The sequence below is a fragment of the Vicugna pacos genome, chromosome 34 (genome assembly GCF_048564905.1).
Source record: "Vicugna pacos chromosome 34, VicPac4, whole genome shotgun sequence".
In the NCBI taxonomy this organism is placed as follows: domain Eukaryota; kingdom Metazoa; phylum Chordata; class Mammalia; order Artiodactyla; family Camelidae; genus Vicugna; species Vicugna pacos.
In genome coordinates, this window is record NC_133020.1 from 18847240 (window position 1) to 18865310 (window position 18071).

At 52.4% G+C, this 18071-nt stretch overlaps 1 protein-coding gene across 1 annotated transcript; it reads right to left on the minus strand.

The window, feature by feature from the left end:
* Window positions 1–4219: 4219 nt before the first annotated feature.
* On the minus strand, window positions 4220–7105 carry KCNA5 (potassium voltage-gated channel subfamily A member 5). The gene has a single exon (XM_006220535.4). It carries the CDS (start codon window positions 6835–6837, stop codon window positions 5029–5031), a length of 1809 nt encoding a protein of 602 aa, XP_006220597.2. The 5' UTR covers window positions 6838–7105; the 3' UTR covers window positions 4220–5028.
* Between the last annotated feature and the right edge of the window lie 10966 nt (window positions 7106–18071).

Below are 18071 nucleotides of genomic sequence, written 5' to 3' on the forward strand. Positions count from 1 at the left end.
GGAGGGAGATCTCTTACCAGTGAGTTTCGGTGCCCAGCACGGCGCTCGCCTCATAGTAAATAATGTTGTCAAAGGAACGTTTGTTGAATGAATGTTTGTTGAGAAATGAATGAACGAGAGTATTAAGGACGCTGGCTCATCAGTGTTTCCATTTTCCTCCCAGACAGCGAGCCGCTTGCATGCGGGAGTTGGTTTGTCACAGTGCCGCGTCTCTGTTGCTTTTACTGGCTTGACATTCACAACACAGGCAGGTTGAATTGAATAAAGTCAAACCAGAGGAGACAGACTGGGGCTTCCCAAGCTGGACACCCAGGACGCAGCCCTCGCAGGCAAACTGAATACAGATGAACTGGCGTGGCAGGGATGTGCCTCGGGAGGCAGGAGGGTCAGGGAGGCAGCTTAACGAGAACGTGGACACAGTCATGCAGAGGGAGCGGAGGGGAACACACAGAGACATCCAGCCCAGGGGTCAGGGGAGACAATTCCAGACCCAGTTTACTTCAGCTGGGGTGTGACCTTGGGTAAGTGGCTTCTCCCCTCTGGGCCTCGATTTGCTCATCTGTAAAATGAGCGAGACCCACCAGATTATTTGCAAGGTTCCTGCCAGCTGAAACATTACCTGGTGCAAAGTTTGACATGAGAAAATACATGCCAGTTAAAAGGGAAGGTGACAAGCATCTTGCTCTGATTGGAGGCCTGTGGTCCAGAGTTGGGTCACGCTGTCCCCACCATGCACACCGTATGCGACCCTGCCAGCCCAGGCCCATCTCTACAGCCAGAGAAGAGCCAGACAAAGAGGGCCAGGGGAGTGCATCCTCCAGGCGCCCGGTGTGATGTCACGTCCAGGAAGAGATTAAGGTCCAGAAGGAGAAGGAAGCCCCCTGGATACCTTGCCCCCACTTCCACCAGCAGCTGAGGGAAAACCCCACCACCTGGACCCCCAGGTGGAGTATCCTGTTTGGCATCTTCTTTCTTCTCCCTAGAAACAGAGCAGCCTGCCCCGAGGCCACCTGGAAAAATCTAATGTCCACAAGGAGGTAGAAGCAAGCGCAGCTCCCTAATAAGGCCCTCCCTGGTCCGGGAGGCTCCGCTTCTTGAGCCGGGCTTGGTATTTACAAGAAGTGCAAGTTCAGTGAAGTCAAGTCCAATCAGGGAGCCGGGTCAGGGCGTCCCAGGCGAGACCGGATGCCCAGAAGGCAGCCTCTGTGTGACAGATAAGCAGACGTGACAGGGACAGCCAGCTCTGGAGCTAAGGCCGGTGGTAACCTCTTAAAATGACTCAATTTTAAATGCTTATGTAAGTCCCTACAATAGCAGCTTCAGGTTTGCCTCTTGGCCGACAAGGCCTGAAAGATTTACTCTCTGGCTCCTTTCCAAACTTTCACCGACCCCTGCCCCACGTAATCACCGAGCGCCCCTGCACGGGTGAAACGCGGACTCCTGCTGCGGTCCTGGCGAGCAGCACCGACCTTTACCTCTGCGCTCCATCCTCAGATGCTGGTGATGGGGACGGGGCGGGGGGACGTTCTCCTCCAGCCCGCTACTCCCGGTCCCCTCATCCTGAATGCCCTCCTCTCTTCCTAGCCACCCTTCACGGTCTCCAGAAGCGTCTCTTTTCTGCTCTTTTCCTCCTCACTCTCCCACCCCTGACCCAGAGCATTTCATTTTGGAATCCCCTGCAGGGTACTAATCACACATCGTTTTGCATGATTTGATTTGCTGTACACCGGTTGCTTCCCCAGTGGACGGGACGGAAAGCATCCGAAGGCAGGGACAGCGTCCCTAGCCCTGTCCCAGCATCCCCAGCACACCGAGGACTGCTGGGCCCAGAGGAACTTCTGAGCAGATGTGAGCTGCTGAGGGCAGCCGCAGGCAAGAGCACTTGAACATCCCAGGATCACATTCACTGTGCACCACGGACATCTCTGGAGGGGACGCTCCGCACCAAAGGAAACACTTTGCTCCGACCCCTCCAAGGCTGGAGGCATTCTTACTATGAGCATGAGAGTGAGTCACAGCCCAGTCTTACAGGAAGCTTCCTCAAGGGCTGGGACTCTGTTTTCCCTCGAGGAGTGTCCTGGGCAGGGTGAATCGGGGAGCTGGGGCTTTTAAAGCCTGTGACAAGACTTCTCTTTCTGAACCTGTCCTTGCTTAGGGCTTAGCAAACATACGGGCAGGAGAAGAAAGAGGGGGGGCCCGGGCGCTCTGCAGGAGGGCAGCTGTCCTTGCTTAAATGCACCACCCAGTGCATCCCTGCCCTCCGCGCGGAGGTTGCTTAAGATGGTAGATTATAAACCCGGGGATGGTTTCCCCGCTGTGGAAGCCAAGAGGCAACATCTGGATAAAAGGCTTGGCTGAGGCCCCTTGATCTAATCTCCCCAGGAAGGAAAATCAGTGACAGCAGGGAAGGGGTGGGCGGGGGAGAGAGGACAGGAAGGGGCCCCTCACCTCAGGCAACCTGGGTGAGAGCGGGCTCCTTTCCTGCCAATCACGTGTCACACCAGCCACCAGGATGGCAGGAGTGAAACAGTGGAGCCCGTTTCCGGAATCATAGCAACAGGGTCACCGAGAAGACGGAGAGACTGAAATACCTCCACTGCCTGGTGGGCACCCGACCAGTGCCCAGGGGAGGTGCCACTGACCTCCAGGACGAGAGGCTGAAGCAGGGGACGGGGGTCCCTCTGGAACCACCTTGATCCCTTTGTAAACCTACTGGTCAGCACCTCCCCTCCCACGCAAAACAGAGATTTGTGCTCTCATTCCCACGGCTCCACCCCTGAGGATTTGTAAAAGCTGGCACCTGCTTACTGGACATTCTAAAGATGCAGCCGGTCTGTTTACGCCAACATCCATCAGCCACCTGGACACATCTAAGACCCGGATGCAGTTCTCCCTTTGCTGCTCGAGCCAAAGGAAATAACCTTCATGGCAAATGTGGCTCCTTCTCTTTCATCTTTAAGAGAGAGTGGAGCCCGAGGAGTGGCCCCGTCCCAACTACGAGGGACGCGCTAAGCCACCCACCCTAGCTTCGCAGCCATAGAGGGCTTGGAGGTGCGACGGTGTGGAGGAGCGCTCTGGTGAGAAGCCCTGCTTTTGGGCAGATTGAGAGTCATAAATAAATAAAGTGTCTCTGTTCTCCTTCCTTTGCTTCAGCGTGTAATGAAAAACAACAGAGCTCTGCCCGGACAGCCCTTCTGTTTCCTCCTCAGGTTTGCTGTTCACAGTTCCCGACTGGAAGTGACTCCGGCGGTCACAGCCGCTGGCTTTCTTTACGGCGTCGGCGTCCCACTGAAATCCACAGTCTTCAGCCATCAGCTTCCCAGGTCCTCCCTCGCCCCACAGACTGGACACCTGCATGCACCCCAGAGCTAGCCATTAAGCTCGCTGTGGTTGGGGGGGGGGGCTGTGGTTGTGGACCACCAGCCCACCCTGGTGAGGACGTCAGACCACCAGTTTTTGGATTATTCAGCAGAAAAGGCAACGGCAGGAATTGGGAGCCCCACGGGGATAGCACTAGTGCCAGAGAGAAACCGCAGCCAGAGTTACACCACTGTGATGTTTTGCCACAACCATCCAGCGACAAGGGGACAAGGGCTTTTTCCTGAGTTTAGGGACAGGGCTACAGTCTATAGAAACCAGCCTTTAATGTGGACAAGCAAGTCCTTCTCGCTCTGCCTCGGTCCATCACAAAGACAGGGAGGGCACCGCCTCATCCACACCACAGTTTAGGGGTTTCAGCATAACGAGGAGGAGCTGCTCCCTCCCTCTGTGACCTTCACACCTGGGCTGCACTTCTGCAGAGAGGTTTCATGTCTGTGAGAGCCAGGCTTGCTCCTCGGGGCTGCTGAGAACCCTGTCAGTTAGGGCTTACAACCTGCAGACAAAGGAGAGACTGGAGCCCCAGCCCCAGGAGACCGCAGCGGGGCTGCAGGGGTTCTGGTCATTCTTTGCCTTTTAGCTCCATCCTTCCTCGACCCTGGTCTGATGACCCTGGGCACGTCCGCGTCATAACAGCCCAACACAAACTGATCTCACCCTTCTGTCTCCGAGGCACAGAGGGGCCCAACAGAGGAATGATGATGATCAAATCATGAGCTTGCCAAGTTTTCTATCCCAGTCAAGTGGGTGTTGACTCCGACTCCAAAACCAGAAACAGCAAAGGATGGACTTTTTTTTTTAATTTCCAAAAAAAAATCTATCAGCTTAAGAAAAACTAGCATTTGCCTCAGCCAAGTAACCTTTTATTTCCTGGGATAAAATTCAAGAGAATAAACGATCAGATGTCTTCCTCCAGCATCATTAAAATGCTTTTCGCAGAAGAAAGTTACAAGAATTGCTTAAGGCCAACAGAAAAAGTTAGACTTGCCTTTCTTCCAGAGCATCTCCTGCCCTAGACACAAAGCACCGATACATCTTAGAAAAGAGAGAGGCTTGCAGATACAGAAACCAGAACAGTTGTGACCAGGGTCTCTGGCTCTAATAAAAGTATCACAGGAGAATGTCACAATAACCTTCTCTTCCATAAATACAACGTATGTCTTGAAAATATATCCAAAATATCTCCATCTGAACTACAGTACAAAAATCCACTCACCAGCCTTAAAAATAATATTTTCCCTGATACACAAATATAATCATATGTAAAGCAAATCTGGGACACAGGGAATGGGGGTGGGTTATAAAATCTCTGGGGAATCTGGGCTATTTAAAGTCATTTTTGTTTGGGTTATCCCTCTGCTGGGTATAGGAAACTGGCTACAAATACATGCATCTCACAGTGCTCACCATTTCAACGGCTCCTGCGTCATGGAATGTGGTACTTTTTAAAAATAGGCGACCCTTGATGTCGTGGAAAGAAAAGGGAAAATGAGGGGATCGTGGGGGAGGCAGGAGGGAAGCAGTGAAAGAGGGACAGACCTAGGGTACAGGGTGGGCTTGAAATACTCTGTGCATGAAATAGATACCCAGGGTGGGTCAGAAGACCCCCGCTATACCCAGCCCACTGCCAGCTGTTTGCCTGGGTCCCCCTTACAAATCCGTTTCCCGGCTGGTGTCCAGGCAGAGGGCATACAGGGATCTCCGCAAGTCCACGTTGCTCTTGGCCTTGAGGTTACACTTCTCCAGGGGGCTGCTGCCCCTTCGAGATCCATCCGCCTTCTCCAGGGACCCCGCAGCCTTACAGAGGGACCCCTTGCTCCAGCTGGCCTTCCGCTGGCCTCCGCTGGCAGGTCCTGTCCCCTGGCTCTGGCCGCCCTGCTCCTCTTTAAGGGCTGCCTGCTCCTCGTGGTCCGTCTCCCGGTGGTAGAAGTAGTTGAAGTTAGAGACGATGACGGGCACGGGCAGGGCGATGGTGAGGACACCGGCGATGGCGCACAGTGAGCCCACGATCTTGCCCCCCACTGTGACGGGCCTCATGTCCCCGTAGCCCACCGTGGTCATGGTGACCACTGCCCACCAGAAGGCATCTGGGATGCTGGAGAAATGGGTCTCCTGGTTGTCGGCCTCCGCGAAGTAGACGGCGCTGGAGAAGAGGATGACTCCGATGAAGAGGAAGAAGATGAGCAGCCCCAGCTCCCGCATGGAGGCCTGCAAGGTCTTGCCCAGGATCTGCAGCCCCTTGGAGTGGCGGGAGAGCTTGAAGATGCGGAACACGCGGACCAGGCGGATCACTCTGAGGATGGCCAGGGACATGGCCTGCTGCCCGTTCTGGCCGCCGCCTCCGCTGCCGCCTGGCTGCTGCACCAGCTCGGTGCCCAGCGTGATGAAGTAGGGGAAGATGGCCACCACATCGATGATGTTCATGATGTTCCGGGAGAACTCGGCCTTGCTGGGGCAGGCAAAGAAGCGCACCAGCAGCTCGAAGGTGAACCAGATGACGCACGTGGTCTCCACGATGAAGAAGGGGTCAGCCAGGGTCCTGGGCAGGAGAGGTGCCACCGTGGGGCCAGAGCCTGGCGCCACGGCCCCGCTGCCATTGGCCCCCTGGGCGGGTCCAGGGGGCTGGTGGGGCACGGGGGGATGGCGCAGCAGCTCGCGTTCATCCCTGAACTCAGGCAGAGTCTCCAGGCAGAAGGTGATGATGGAGATGAGGATGACCAGGACCGAGACCATGGCGATGCCCCGGGCCGGCCCCGAGCTCTCCGGGTACTCGAAGAGCAGCCACACCTGGCGCTGGAACTCGTTGCGCGGCAGGGGCTTCTCCTCGTCTTTGATGAAACCCTCGTCCTCGCGGAAGCGCTCCATGGCCTCGTCCCCCAGCTGGTAGAAGCGGATCTCGTCTGCGAACACATCCAGGGAGACGTTGACCGGCCTCCGCAGCCGGCCCCCCGACTGGTAGTAGTAGAGGATGCCGTCGAAGCTGGGCCGGTTGCGGTCGAAGAAGTACTCGTTCCTCAGCGGGTCGAAGTAGCGCAGGCGCTTGGCCGGGTCCCCCAGGAGCGTGTCGGGGAACTGCGCCAGGGTGCGCAGCTGCGTCTCGAAGCGCAGCCCCGAGATGTTGATGAGGACGCGCTGGTGGTGGAGGGACTCTGAAAGGAGCACTTGGTCCTGCGCCACGCCCAGGGCGGGGTCGCCGTCTCCCTCCTCGTCCTCCGGCGACCGCCGGCTAGGCTGGGGCAGCTCCTGGGGTAGCGGTGGCACCGGCCGGCCTCCCGGGTCCGCGGCCCTGTCCGCGCCCCTCTCTGCGCGGCGCTCCCTTGGCGGCGGCTCCTTGGGGCCACCGCTGAGCGCAGCCGTCGTCGTCGGGCAGCGGAGCTCTCCTCCGGTGACCCTGGCCTCTCCTCCTTCCCTGAGCGTCATGGCACCGCCATTCTCCAGGGGCACCCGGGGGATCTCCATGGCCCGGGGGCGGGGGGCATGCTGCGCCCCTGCGGACCGGCTCCCACGCCCCCCTCTCTCCGCGGGGCCCCGGGTACCGGGCTCCTTTCCCCCGCGGCGGCCAGCCCGCTGTGAGGCGGGCTAGGGTGGCTGGCGCGGTCCCCTCGCTCGGTCTTGACGTCAAGAAGCCGCTGCCCTGCTCTCTGCCTCTCTGGGTTCTGGCAGCCCGTTACCAAGCAGCCACAAGCTGCCTTCCAACAGATGCAACCGCCAGCCGCCAGGCGCGGCCTCCGCCCCGCGGCTCCCCGCCTCCTGCCCTCCCCTGCTCCTCCCGCCTCCCCTCCCGGCACCGAGGCAACGAGCGCCCCCCACCACCACGGAGGGCGCAGCTGGGGCCCCGGGCGAGGTGGGCAGGGGCTGAGCTGGGGGCAGCGGGCGGAGGGAGGGAGGGAGTGGAGAGGATGGAGGAACAGGTTGCACCCAGAGCGCTGAAACTCCCAGGGCAACCAGATGAGAATCGCTCTGATTTCAGTTCACCTGGGAACGGGCTGAGCGCCAAGTGGATTCTCGGGGAAATGACTGTCTTGGGTTGGAAGGATGAGGCTTTGAGGTGAGCCCGAGGATGCGAGAGGGCAGTCGTTTTTACATTTCTCCTTCGGAGGAGTAACGGTTCTCGGCTTCGGGAGGAATTACAAACACGAGGGGGCGGGGCGGGGCGGAGCTATGGGCCTTAAAAATAAATATGCGCATTTGGAGACCAATGAAGAAGCATCTCCAGAGAGACAGCAAGGTCCCACTGTAGGGCACAGGGAACTACATTCAGTGTCTTGCAATAGCTTATGAAAAAGACCATCGAAAGGGATATATATGTAGGTATCACAAAATCACTACGCTATATACACCAGAGATTAACACATCGTCAACCGACTATACTTCAATTTAAAAATATCCTCAAAAAATGAAATTCTGAAAAATTAACGCTGAAGTGTAATTTACCTGGAATAAGAACTGAAAAAAAAAATTTGCGGGGAAGGGTGTAGCTCAAGTGGTGGAGCACATGCTTAGCATCAACAAGGTCCTGGGTTCAGTCCCCAGTACCTCCTCTAAAAAAATAGTAAGTAAACCTAATTACCTTCCCCACAAAAAATTTTTTTAAATGTTTAAAAAATTGCAATAAAATGTGCTTCACAGAAATAAAAAAAAAGCATCTCTCTTCCCATTTTCCTACATATGACATTCACTCCAAAACCTAACTGACTGAAAACCTCCAGCGCCCCCGTCCTTGCCCTCGGGAAAGCCCTGGTCCCCAGAGCTGACAGTGGTGCTCCCCGGACACACAGGCGGGAGGCTGAGTCTGGAGACCAGATGGCTGACTTTACATCCCTGAGACGCACAACCTCAGCTCGCCCCACAAATCCCTGTGTAGAAACCCTTAACCGGGAAGGGGTGGGGGAGAGAGGGCCGGGTGGGCGCTGCTCCCGCCCAGCAAAGCTGGGAGCTGGGAGGGCAGGGGGGTTCGTACCCGGGCTGGGGGTGGGGGTTCCGGGAGCGGGAGCCCGGAGCCGGTGGTGCCCCCAGGGCTGAGCAGCAGGATGAAAAGCAGTGCTGACTTTGCTGTTCTGATGGACAAGGCGCATCCCCAGCACTTCACAAATACTGCCTGGTCTATGCCCTCAGCCACCCCTTTTCTCAGAAATATTGTCCCCCTTTTATAGATGAGGAAAAGGAGGCACAGAGAGAGCGACTAACTTGCCTAGGGTCACACAGGCAGAAAGTGGCAAAGCGGGAATTTAAGCCCAGGCGAGCGGAGTTTGGGCCCTTGTTCTGTCCACTCGGCTCCTCTGCAGAGACGTGCAACCCCTTCTATGATATAGATGCCCCTCCTCCCAACATCCGGCCTCACAGCTTTCGTTCCTGCAGCGGCGGGGGCCTGGGCAAGAAGCCGGCTAAGTGCTTCCGGATCAGGAAGCCAGGCTCTCGGCCTGCCCTGGCCCTGCCGGGTGATTGAGAGCATCTGTGGCCAAGGAGGAATGTGCTTCGGGACACGACTGGCAGTTCCAGGCGCAGCCTCCAGGGGGTTGTCGGTTTTAAGTTACCCTGAAGCCCCTCATTCTGGAATGTCTGCTGGATCGTCTCTTTCTGTTCCTGGAGGTGGTTGGGGTTTATCTGTGTGATGCCATCTGCAAGCAGGGGCTGTTCTGGAAAGCCGGTCTGGTGCACAAGTGTGTGTCGGAGGAGCAGGGTGTGGACTCACAAGCTTGTGTCCGGGTTGGAGGAGCGTGCGTGCGGTTGGCTGTCCTCAGGGACGTGCATGCGGGAGGAAGGGGCGTGAAAGTGAAGATGAGTGTGTGTGTGGAGGCATCGCTGGTTGTCTGCAGGGCCTTGCACGCTCCTCACCAGACCTGTGCTCTTCCTGCTCCATCTCCTCTGGGTTTTTCTTCTTCTCAGGCTCTGAGGTCGCCAGTCAGGATCAGGTCTGCCCCTGGGGACCCGGGGCTGCAGACTTCATAATGGGTGGGCCTAACGTACATGCACGCACGCCAGTGTTCACAGCAGCACTGTTTACAACAGCCAAGACATGGAAGCACCCTAAATGTCCATCGATAGGTGACTGGATAAAGAAGCTGTGGTGGATAGAAAGATAGATAGACAGACAGATAGATAGATAGATAGATAGATAGATAGATAGACAGACAGACAGACAGACAGGCAGGCAGACAGACAGGCAGACAGATAGATGAAAATTCAACCAATCTCCTTTTTGGGGGGTTTATTCCGATATAATAAACAGAGTTACACTAATTTTAAGTCTCAAACACAATCTTCATTTAGGAATTAAAACAACCAGTCCAAAATATTAAATTGTTTTTAAATCCACAGAGTTGTTTAAACCCATAAAGTTGAGGTCATTTATGTAGTAAAAGTATTACAGTAATATAATAATGTAATATAATATAGTAAGTACCTTCATTTGTATCATTTTTTAATGTTCTGTGTATAAGTGATATCATATATTTTTCTCTCCCTTTCTGGCTTACTTCACTTAGAATGACGATCTCTAGGTCCATCCATGTTGCTGCAAATGGCATTATTTCATTCTTTTTTATGGTGGAGTAGTATTCTAGTCTCTGTCTCTGTCTCTGTCTCTATCTCTGTCTGTCTGTCTCTCTGCAAACTAGCCAGGGTGCCTAGCAGGCACCCCAGGGGCTGGGCTCAAGCCTCTGCTCCTTCCTTCCAAGGGGAAAGAGGCTCTACTGAGGGACCACATCTCTGAAGCACCTCTAGGCCCTCTGGCCAAGCTCGGGCTGGGCACTCCTGAGAGATCTTGGATTTCTTACGGAAGAGAAGAACACTCTGAGCCATTTCCCCTGTGCCTTCTCTATCACTCCGGTAAACCAATTATTTCCAATTACCCCCATCACCCCGGATCTCCCCTACATTAAAAGAGGACATTGAACAAAACTATCATAGCATCTTCTCCACAAGGGAAGCCATTGCCCCCAGATTGGGGAAGACTTGGTTTCTCATTTTCTCCAACCTCCCCACAGCCTCTTGGTTCACATCTTTCTAAGGAAACACCGAGGTATTGGAAGTCGTGGGAGAGAGGGCTCAGGACTTCTCAGGCTGGACCAGGGAGAGCCAAACGGAAGCAGCAGAGTTCAAATAAACCAAAATACCTTTGAGAAAAAGTTAAGAGGAAAACTGGATTAAAAAGTCACTAAAAACTAACACATTTTAAGCTGTCTATATTTTAATTTTTAAAAAGTCATTGATAGCCTGGGTCTTACTGCTGAATGTTAGGAAGCACGCAGTGCCGGGTCATTACTGTTAAGTAGTAGACCTCAGGATGTGCTACCATTGCAATAAGTGGTAACAGAGTGTTCGTCAGTGAGGCCCTCTCTCGCCTAACCCTCTCCCAGATGCCTTCCCCTCGCGGCTCTGTGGTGAAAACATCTTAACGAGATGAGCAGCTGTTCCTCCTTGCCCCGCCCCCACCCCCACTTCCCTTCTCACTTGCCCCCGAATCCAACACCTTGGGAAGGAAGTTCTGGAAATGAGCTTCCTTTCCTGTTTGATGGAGGCACCAAGGGTGGAGTGAAGCAAAACACAGGAGCAGAACAAATGCGTCTGTGCCCGTGGGGGCTTGCCGGGGAGAGGAGTCCTTGCTGCGCTAAGGGATGGAGGCGGGAGGCAGGGCTGAGGGTTAGAGGAGAGGTGATGCTGAAATCAGCCCAGATCCCTAGCGAGACCTCAGAAGGCCTTTCCAGTTTCCTGCTGAGAGGGATTAAACCGAGCGGCCATTCACACATCAAGGCTCACATCTGGAGCTTGGCTTTTTCTCTCCCTCCCTCCTCCCCCACCCAGTCTAATCCAGGACTAAATTCATTAATGGGTCCAGTGCATTTTCAGGGGCCAAACATAGACAGGAATGTGACCCAGATAGCCAGGGATAGGAGATTCAAGGGGTGGCGAGCCCTGGAGAGTGAGGGTCCCTGCTCCCTACCCCCGCCCTCCTCCATCCCGCGGCTGGTGGATTATGGATGCTCTGGGACCATTTTTCTCAGTCTCTTTTTCTCCTGCCCGTCTTTCTGCCCTCAAAACATCTCACTACAGTGTTCACTCACCCAACGTGAGAACCTTCTAACTCCAAAGCCGTGACCCGGGAGCTTCATTTGCTATTCCGGTCAGAGATACCCGAGTTGGTTTTTGCTTTCTCAATAGCAATTGCAACTTTTATTTCCTAACTCTCTGCTTAGGCACCCAGATCAAGGAGGGCATTACTGAGTATTTTATATTAAATGGCTTGTCTAGCTAGGTCATGGCCCACGTTGTATAAAGATATATGTATGAGTTTAGGTTATGTATCCAGATATATGAAAAAAGCACTTTATTATAAAAGTGCTAACCAAATGTAAAACAGTTTTATTATTACATGAGGAGTGGACCTGCTAAGCCCGGGAAAAAACATGTGGTCACTGCATGATTCACGCAGGCCAGACAGCACCCATTTTTCTCAGTGTCTCTCTCAAAATAAATCCTCTTTATTCTAATTTGATTAAAAGATGGTTTTGTTGTGGAGCAGGAATAGGGCTCAGCTGCAGTTTCAATGTGACTGGACCCGGAGGTCGGGGCCGGGATGGGATGGCTTCCAGAGGCCTGCTACTCAAAGTGCGGTCCGTGGACCAGAGGCGTCACGAGCACCTGGAAGCTCTTCAGAAGTGTGCTTTCCGAGCCCCTCTCTGACCTACTGGGTCAGATTATGGGGGGACGAAGCCCAGGAGTCTGTGTCTGAACAAGCCCTCCAGGGGATTCTGATGCCATGGAAGCTGGAGGATGGCTGTCCCGGAGGATGGGTCCCACGTAGGGGTCTGGTCCTCTTAGTGGATGCTGTGGTGCAGAAGGAAATCCCAGGGCTGGGAAGTACCTTCTCCCAGATATGAGCTTGGGGTCTGGATGGAGGTTGGCCTGGGAAGAGGGCCGTGGCATTCAACCTCTCTAGCCCCCAGTTTCTCCATCCGCCCAGTGAGGACATTAATGTGCCTAGGCTAGCCTCCTGTGGTTGTTCTGAGTACTGAATGTCTGGAGAATCATGAGCACTTGAGAACTACTAGTTAATATTGTTAACGCACCGCCCTCCATCCCCCGTGTTCGTTGCCTGTGGTGACTGACGGATCGCTGTATCAGGGGCCTCCCTCTTTGTTGACCAGTGATAACAGCCATGGTCTCCCAGACTGGTGGAAAGTGACCCAGGATCCCCGGGTGTTAGCCTCAGCAGCTTGGATGCCCTAAACAGTAAGCGTGGGGGTTAGCAGTGGTTTCACCATCAGACGGTCTCTCTGCAGCCAGGGAAAACCCCATGAGTGGTCTACAGGATTAGGTCGTAATTTTTCAGACCCAGACTTGCTGGGAGATGCAGGGTGACTCTAAAGGCGGAGTCACCCCAAGAGCTCTCAGTCTCCCTATGGGTGGAGGAGAGTTTATCATGCTTTCTTCTCTACTTCTGAAAGCCCCCACGCATAGGTGAAAGATTTGAGAATTTACACCCCGGTCTCTCATTAATCACTGCCACTATTTAAGATGAGAGAGGCAGTGTGATTTCTCACACACAGCAGTCATTTCTTTCTCCAGTGTAGACAGTAATCTGGGGAGTGGTAATTATCTCGGCAGAATCACCAACCTTGCAGCGTGACATTATCGACTGTTGGAAATTACACGGTGTTCACTTGCTGCTATTTTAATGTCTGTCGTCTTCTGTTTCCCCTTCCCCAGCCCGACACTGAAACCCCCACCCTCCCAGCCTCTTCCCTTCTTTTTATTAACCTTGGGAAGTAGCTTTCTTATTTTTCGCAGGCTGATGCCACTGGCAGGAATAGGATATTGAGGATGATAATCAGGACTTTCACACTTTCAGATGGTGCTCAGCCACCACCCACTGGATTCTTCAACTCAGCTTCGGAGCCTCGCTCTCTCTGCCAACAAAGCAATGGCTGGCCAGCACCCCGTGGCGTTTAACGTCGTGAACTGCCTGGCTACCCTCAGCTCCCAGGTGTTATCGCACTACACTGGGTGGTATTGAAAAGCAAGCACCAAGCTGTGAGGGCTACCTTCCTGGAGCTCAGGAACAGGTCACAGTGTGCGTTCGTGTCTGTTTTGGAGGAGGAAGGAGATTACTGCTAACACCGTCTCCAGGCAATGGAATAAGCGTGACATTGGAAAGCAGAAAACAAAGACCTCATGTCCCACTCCGCACCTCTGACTATTAGCTGCATGGCCTGGGCAAGTAATTTAGCCTCTCTAAATGTTTTATTTAAAATTTTGAATCTATAAAAAGGGAAATAGCATTGAGTTCACAGGTGATCATGGGGTGCACAAAAAATAGCAAACTGCATTTAAGCTGGTGTGTGAAATCACGATCGTTAACATTTCTTGAGCTCTTGTCATGTGCCCAACTTTGGACTATGCCTTTTACATACATTATGGCATTTAATCCTCAATGACATCCCTAAGAGGTAGCTGCCATTATTAGTCCTTGTTTGTAGACACGGAAGCTGAGAGTTCATACAATTAAGCAAATTGTCAAAGGTTTTACTAAGGAGCACATGGCAGAGGCCTGGCAGCTCCTGGTTATTGCTGTGCGTTATCAGGGCACCTCCTCTGAACCACCGTGGAGCAGAGAGTTCTCACTGGGCTTCCCTTTCTAACTTTCTGCACCCATCTGCCATCCTGCCTTCGGTCACGTTAAGTCCCTGATAAGGCCTGATGCGGAAAAGCCAGCAACAAAGGTGTGAATGACCAACAGCCTGGAAGAGTTCCTAGGACACTGTCTGTCTGCACACAGGGATCTCTGAAAGGCAGATGTCTGGCACCTTGTCAAAACCAAGTCACTCCAAGAGGCAGAGATTTTCAGCCTGGTGTTATATGGCCTCCCAGCTTGGGTCGGCTGACTGCTTCCCCAGGGAGGGCAGCCCCCTCCCCTGCACCATCTGCCCTGTGCAGCTTGGCTGCGATCGGAGGGGGTGGGGGTCCAGGGTGGGGAGGAAGCTCTTGAGAGGAAAGTTAAGACCACCGAGACTGGAGATTTGGTTTTATTTCTTCCTTCCTCCCTCCCTCTCTCCCTCCCTCCCTCTCTCTCTCTCCCCTGCTTCCTTCCTTCATCCATCCTTTCTTTCTCTCTTTCTTTCTTTCTTTCCTTCCTTCCTTCCTTCCTTCCTAGTGGGGAGGTAACTGGATTATTTATTTATTTTTCTAATGGCAGTACGGGGGATTGAACCCAGGACCTCATGTGTGCTAGGCATGTGCTCTACCACTGAGCTGTACCCTCCCCCCTGAGATGTGGTTTTCAATCTCAAAAGAAGGAGCTCTCTTGGAGGCCATGGGCACTTCCCAAGCACTGGAAATAAAGAAGGACTGGTGTTTGGGAACAGAACTGAGAGTTGCCAGGAGCCACAGCTGAGCCATGCCAGCTTTCACTTGGAATGCAAGGCCTTTCTCTGTGGACACTCTGAGCCTGTGACCCCGTCACCCTCTCAGCACTCATACGAGGTAGTTAGGGGACAGGTTAGGATGAGAAGTCCACATCTCTGGAAGAAGGTGGGGGGTGGTCGTGCTGCATGGAAATAGACATGATCCCAAGGTCTGCAGAACATACTGGCTGTGTGACCTTGGGCCAGTCACTTCACTTCTCTGTGCCTTAGTTTCCTTATCTATAAGATGTGAGTAATAATAATAATGGAGCTTAACTCTTATCTATTGTTATAACCATTTATTGTTATAAAGATTGAGTTATTATTTGTAATCTGCCCAAACCAGTGTCTGGCACACAGCTGGCATTATTTAAGCGTTTATTAATAAATGAAATGCTAACGATGCCTGGCATGGCCAGTGAGGTGCAGTCAGTGCCAGGAAGAGGGCCCAGCACATTCCTCTCAGAAGGACTATAATTAGAGCCAAGCAAAGGAGGCAGGAATTTCTCGTGAGTGAGGGCTATGTGGTGGCTGGGCAGTGAGGCAGTGTGGGAAAATCACAGGCTTTGGGATTAGACAAATCTGGATTTAAATCCCACTCCACCATTTATTCTCTGTGTTGGCCTGAGCACGTCTCTGAACCTCCCTGAGCCTCCCTTCTCTCATTTGGGAAATGGGGATGGTAATACACAGTGTCCAGGGTCACTACCCAGATCGGTCACCCAGGAGGTAAGTGGGATGCAACAGGCCCTGAGTCTGGGGTGGCTCTGTGGTCATCACAGCCTTCATCACCACCGTCGTCATCAGTCTGCTGGGTAGGAAAACTCCGTAAACTAAGGAACCCCGAAGTCAGCGATTCTAAGCATGAGGACTCCAGGGAGGCATGTCAGCACTAAAAGTATGGGAGGTGACTGTGAAGGCTGACCATATGTTCAATAAAATAATGCGAAACTATGGTTGCCAAAGGGGAAAGGGGAAGGGAGGAGGGATAAACTAGGAGTTTGGGACTAACAGATACACACCGCTGTATATAAGACAGACTAACGACAAGGTCCAACTGTATAGGACAGGGAATTGTACTCAGTATCTTGCAATCAGCTGCAGTGGAAACGAGTCTGAAATACGTGTGTGTGTGTGTGTGTGTGTGTGTGTGTATCTATACATAAATGAACTGCTTTTCTGTACACCTGAAAGTAACATTGTAAATCAGTTACACTTCAATAAAAATAAAAATAAAATAATATCATTAAATAGTTGGAAGGTGAAAAATAAGACTACTGCTTTCATCACAGAGACCAAGTGGAATGAGATTCAAGGTTCCTCTCGAGAAAGCAGCTCCCCGGGCAACCTGTCGACTGCAGCGTGAGTCAGGGGAAGGGAAGGGAAGCTTTTCACTTTCAAAGGAGGTCACGCATCTCTGATCAGTGCTTAAAAAGACCTAAAGCCCGTGTATATAGGCTGAGAATGAATTTTTAAAAGCCTCACAGACAACGATCTCACACGTGCAAAATGTTAATTTCTTAAAATTCTCTGATAACTGGCTTTACTTTTTAATACCATGGCTCCATTCTAACTGACATAGAAAATGAATCTCAGAATGTTCAGGTAAACCAGTTAAATTCGGCAATGTCGACGGGCTCCCCTGGAAGTCCTATAGTATCATTTCAGGTTGATAAGACAATCGTATTGAAGCTATTTCTCCCATGCCCTTCCCTTCCTCTGGGGGTTGGTGTTAAGCCTTCCGGGGGGGGGGGGGGCGGGGGGAGCAGCGTGCACACAAATGTAGCTGCAGCATCATTGGCAAGAAGTAGGCACCCACTTCATCCGCTTCTAGACTTGGGTGCATCTTGATCTCACACTCCTGCACCAGAATAATCATTTCTCTTCTGATTCTTGGTGCACCTGCTCCACCCTGGAAGTCCCTTGAGATGCAGCTGAATCCTCCTTCAGTCCCCGGGCTGTTTCCCCTCCTTAGAGCTTTGAGAATTCTTGTCTCCCGCCACCCTCAAGTCTCTTCTTCTCTTTCTTAATTTCTTGTTTCTACTTGTGGGAGTGGGGCCTGGGAACGTTCAGTTGCCTTCCTTGTAGAATTTTTACCAGATTTAGCAAATAAAAATACAGGACTCCCAGTTATATTTGAATTTCAGGTAAACAACAAGTACTTTTTTTAGCATAAGTATGCCGGAAATCTTTCTTGGGACATAGTTATGCTAAAAATTATGTGTGTGTGTGTTTTTGAATTTCAAGTGTAACTGGGAATCCTGCGTTTTATCTGGCAACCCGACCTCCCGGGCTGGGGCAAAGCCACAGGAATCTTGGGGCACTGACTTGGGCTCTCCCCAGTGTAGGCGGACCCGGCTCCCCTCTGACATTAAGGCTGCTGCCCGGGAAAACCAAGAGACTTCCCCACGATGCTTCACAGCTAGCAGCCCACTGTTGTGTCAGATGTGAAGGCTCACCCACCTCCTTGGAGTCTCTCTCCAAGAAACCTTTCCTAGGAACCTTTCCTTCAAGAGGAGTCCCTGGTCTTGGCACAAGCTTCTAGCATTTCATTAACTTTCCAGAAGGAGTTTCCGTTTCCGTAAGGATGCCACCGTTGTGACGTTCTGGGAGCTCACTTCAAACCGGGGAATGGAGACGGCAGGAAGGTTGGATTTACACGGACGTGATTCAGCCATTTTCACATTTGACACCGTGCGTAAGTTTTGCTCAAAGTCCTCTTTCCCTCCCACACTGAGACCAGGCGGGATTTCCGCCAGACTTTCCCTGAAGCAGTGGGAGTGGCTGGCGAGTTGGCTTTTTATGCACGAACTTGGTTCTCATAGTGCAAATCCAGTCGCTGTGTCCTTCCGACCCCCACACAGAGCCCAACACCTACAACACAGCGAGCGCCCAATGCGTGTGTGGGGGACCACGGAGAGGTCACCGGCGGGACTAGGGCGCATCGGCATGAAGCCCCGATGAGCAGATCTAACCAACGCTTTCACAGTTCTCAGCACAAAGGAAGAGCCGAGGTATCCTGAGTTCATCACGTTGCAGCAGTAAAGTTTCATAATTAAAAAAAAAAAAGAATAAGCATTTTAAGAAATAGGAAAATGCAAAGAAATTAAAAACAACCCTAATCTTATTGGCAATGAAGTGACAGGGAAATCTCATTGATAGATGCTTTCCAGTAAAGAGGAAAGAGGTACTACCAAAAAATGTTTAGACAGGTGAGAAAAGCTAGAAAATATAAAATCTGTAAAGATGAAGAATGTGAAAAATAATTAAAATTGCTATAAATTTGAATAA